The sequence below is a fragment of the Pygoscelis adeliae genome, unplaced genomic scaffold (genome assembly GCF_000699105.1).
Source record: "Pygoscelis adeliae isolate BGI_AS28 unplaced genomic scaffold, ASM69910v1 Scaffold397, whole genome shotgun sequence".
In the NCBI taxonomy this organism is placed as follows: Eukaryota; Metazoa; Chordata; class Aves; order Sphenisciformes; family Spheniscidae; genus Pygoscelis; species Pygoscelis adeliae.
This window is the reverse complement of record NW_008825212.1, coordinates 593,747-597,071: the sequence shown is the minus strand read 5'-3', so window position 1 is coordinate 597,071 and position 3,325 is coordinate 593,747. Positions and strand designations below refer to the sequence as shown.

General features: G+C 55.8%; 1 protein-coding gene across 1 annotated transcript in view; it reads left to right on the top strand.

Annotated features, from left to right (window-relative positions):
* The first annotated feature begins 1,605 nt into the window (after window positions 1-1,605).
* Window positions 1,606-3,325, top strand: part of FBXW5 (F-box and WD repeat domain containing 5) — a 10,035-nt gene continuing 8,315 nt past the window's right edge. The window contains exons 1-2 of the mRNA XM_009329054.1: window positions 1,606-1,693; window positions 2,569-2,726. Of these exons, the coding sequence (XP_009327329.1) occupies window positions 1,606-1,693; window positions 2,569-2,726 (246 nt within the window). The remainder of the gene's footprint in view (window positions 1,694-2,568; window positions 2,727-3,325) is intronic.

The following is a 3,325-nucleotide window of genomic DNA, read 5'->3' as shown; positions in this document are numbered from 1 at the left end:
CGCAGCCGGGGCGGGGGGCTGCTCAGCCCCGAGGCCCCCGGCGGCCCTGGGCGGCTGTTTCCCCGGGGGATGGCACCCAAAACCTCCCTGCCCTGAGCCCGGAAGGGGAAATCCTCTCCCGCTCTGCTGCTCAACCCTGCTCTGTCCTCTGGCGTCGAGGGCGATGGAGCCACTAAACCGTATCGCGTTAGCAGCCTACAGGCTTGGGTGGTGGCGAGGCTCTGGAACTGCCTGAGCCCTTCAGAAAGGGGCATCGAATAGTTGAAAATGCTTCGACTTTCCCTTTCTTCCGCAGAAAGGTGGTTTCTGAGCTCTCTCTAGACAGGTGCTCTCCGGTAGCTGCTGCACAGCTTGCCTGGGCACTGCTGCTGCTGAGATCCCGAGGAGACGCAGTGAGTCACTGTGCGCTGCTACATCACAGCCCAGTTGGATTCCATGATAATCACTGCTGGCTTTTCCTGATCAGGACCTCGCAGCAAGCCTCTGCTTCAGGCTCTGTCCCTTTCTCATCTGGACTAGGAAGAGCCGCAAGTACACGTTAGCGATCAAACTATTTCCATAAGACGTAGGCAGCAGCGGCAGCCTGGTTGTGGAGGGAGAACGCGTGTGCCTGCCGTCTGGAGAGGGAGGTGGGTGTGCAGCAGTTTAATTGTACTGTGGGCAAACGCTGAGGCAGTAGCTGACCCACTTTGTGAGGGCAAGTCGGACTTGATCTTGGCCTCGGCTTGCAGTAGGAAAATGACCCATTAGCAGTCAGCATCAACTGAGCCTGGTAGGGCCTTTCCTGGGTAGAGCTGTTGGCAGTCTCGGTGGTGGCAGTCATACGATCGCAGGTCTGTTCCCTGCTGAGTGTCAGCAGGTTGGTGTGGTCTGGAAGGGTAACCCAGTGCCGTCACACCTGCTGAGACAGGCCTTGGGGACCTGCTGACAGGAGCCCTTGCTGCCAAGGTGGGTCTCTCTTGGAGTCCAAAAAGCCTGTTCCCAGCGTGCTGCAGAGGTCCAGGAGGGCTGTGCTCCATCCTCCGCCCCAAGGATGCGCACGGTGCTCCCAGCGGTGGCCACGGTGGAGGGAATTGGCTTCTTGCTCTTGAGTTGCAGTTGCTACAGAAGGACAGGAAGAAACGCCGAGGATCAAGCAGCGGGAGCCCGTCTCCCTGCAGTGGGGAACACCAGTGCAAAAGGGCTCTGAGAAGGGATGAGATGTGGATGGGACGACTCAGGCTGTGTGATTTCACTCGTGCAGACCCTGGGAGCTCCACAGGGTTGAGGACATTATCTTTAGGTTTGATCTGAGGCTCTTTGACCAGGCTCCTTCACTTCCAGCCTCCTGCAGTTAGTTAGTAAGCTGCCAGCCCTGTTCTTTAGCACTAACAGGGATTGAACAGTCGGTGTAACTCGGTAACGTATTCAGGCACCTCCCAGGCTGTGCTTCTGGAGCTGTGAGGCAGCCCCATGAGGCAAGGGGAGCAGGGGGTGGCTGGCAGGCCCAGGAAGGGGCTGAAGCAGGAGTCTGGGGAATCCCCTGCCTGCCCTGGGCAGCTCTGTGGCTTGGGGAGTGGTATCCAGTGGGTCTTGTGAGAGGAAATGTTGGGGTTGCTTGGCCAGATGGGATCTGTCCAGACCGCTTCCCAGCCGGATGGGCCGGAACAGGGAGCTTCAGAGGGGGATGAAGCCCCCTGCCTAGTGAGGAACGGTGGGATGTCCTGGCAGCAAGCTGCTCCCTGCCTGCAGGAGCAGGTGCCTCCTGGGCTGCAGCGAGTTCCAAAAAAACCTTCAGTCTTGTTCAATGTAACTAGGGAAATTGGCCCTTATCCATATATGTGTCTAATCCTCTTTGCTTCCTCGGGATTTGCTGCTGCAAGAAGTCTGTAGGCTGCCTTACCGGGCACTTTGTTAAAAATCCTCTTTATTTGCCTCTTTGTTGGCCATCAGTGTGACTGCTCTGAGTGCGCTCCAGGCTCTTCTGCTGCAGGGCTCCTCTTCTGTCCTGGCACGCTGTGTCCAGCTCCCGGTCTTCTCTCTTGTTTCCTCTAGTCTTTTATCTCACGGAGATGGTTTTTTCTCCTGGTCTCATACCCTTTCTGGAACCTTCTTAATTCTGTATTAGACAAGATAAAGATAATCAGCGAAGAGCCCGGTACCCTGAGGAGCAGCTTCCCTCTCATCACATGATAGATTTGTTTGCGTTGTGCTGGAGCACGTCTGCAGTTCTGACGGCCATTTCCTCCTGAGCAAGGCTTTTGTTAGGTACCTAACGGCTGTGCCCTGGGTGCTTCTTGCAGTGGCTGTGCTGCTGTAGAAAGTAGTGGTGCGGTGCGGAGTTGTGTGTTTACTGGAAGAAAAGATTCTCTGTGTGTGGGAGTGGAGAAGTTACTGAGAAAAACAGTAAGCCCTGCTCGCACGGCTGAAGCCGCAGGGATGCTGGCCCCAGCGGAGCTCCTGGCATTGCTAGCAGCAGTCAAGACTGCGCTTTATTAAGGACCGATTCTGTGGGTGCTGCGTTTAGCTGAGGTCTGTCACTTCCCCCCGCTTACGTTCCTGTCCTGTGTCCCTGCTGGTGTGTTACAGCTGCCGTCTCCTGGTACGACGAGTTCCAGAGGCTCTACGACACCATCCCTTGCGTGGAAGTGCAGGCCCTGAGGGAGCACAATGACCAGGTTTTGCACCTCAGCTTCTCCCACTCTGGCTGTTTGTTTGCATCATGCTCCAAAGACTGTACCGTCAAGGTAAAGTGGCAGCCTCCCCTGCACGGCCCTTCCAGCTTTGATTTAGTGAGGCTTAGCTGCGAGAGCAGCCTTTAGGAAGTCTCTGGAGAGGAGAGGTTTGACCAGGTGTCCCTGGGCTTAGGCCGGTTCCTGCAGATCCTGAGTTGTTCTCAAAGCCGCAGAACTAATGACTCTTGGAAACGTAGCCTTGAGGGCTGTGGATTTCAGGTCCAGCCCGCGTGAAGGTGGCCGAGGTGCCTTCCTGGCTCTGGCTGCTTTCTAGGTGCAAATCAGTCCCGTTGTGCCATGGGTCTAACAAGACCGTGGAGATAACGATCCACTGCAGAAGTTGTCTTGCATGAGTGGTTGTCTTGGGAGAAATCTCCCTGAACGTGCTGAAAAATCCAGCTGTGACAGTACCATTCGCTGCCTGAACACCTTCTCCGCTGGCTGATGGAGAAGCAGTCCTGCATTTAGCCGCTCTCCAAAGCTGTTGGCCATTTTCCGGCAGGGGAATTGACAGGGAAATCGGGACTGGGAGGCAGTTAAATAGGGTCTTCGGTATTACTTTTTTTTTTCTTGTCCTGGTGAGTGCTGGCAGAGTAGATAAAGTGGAACCG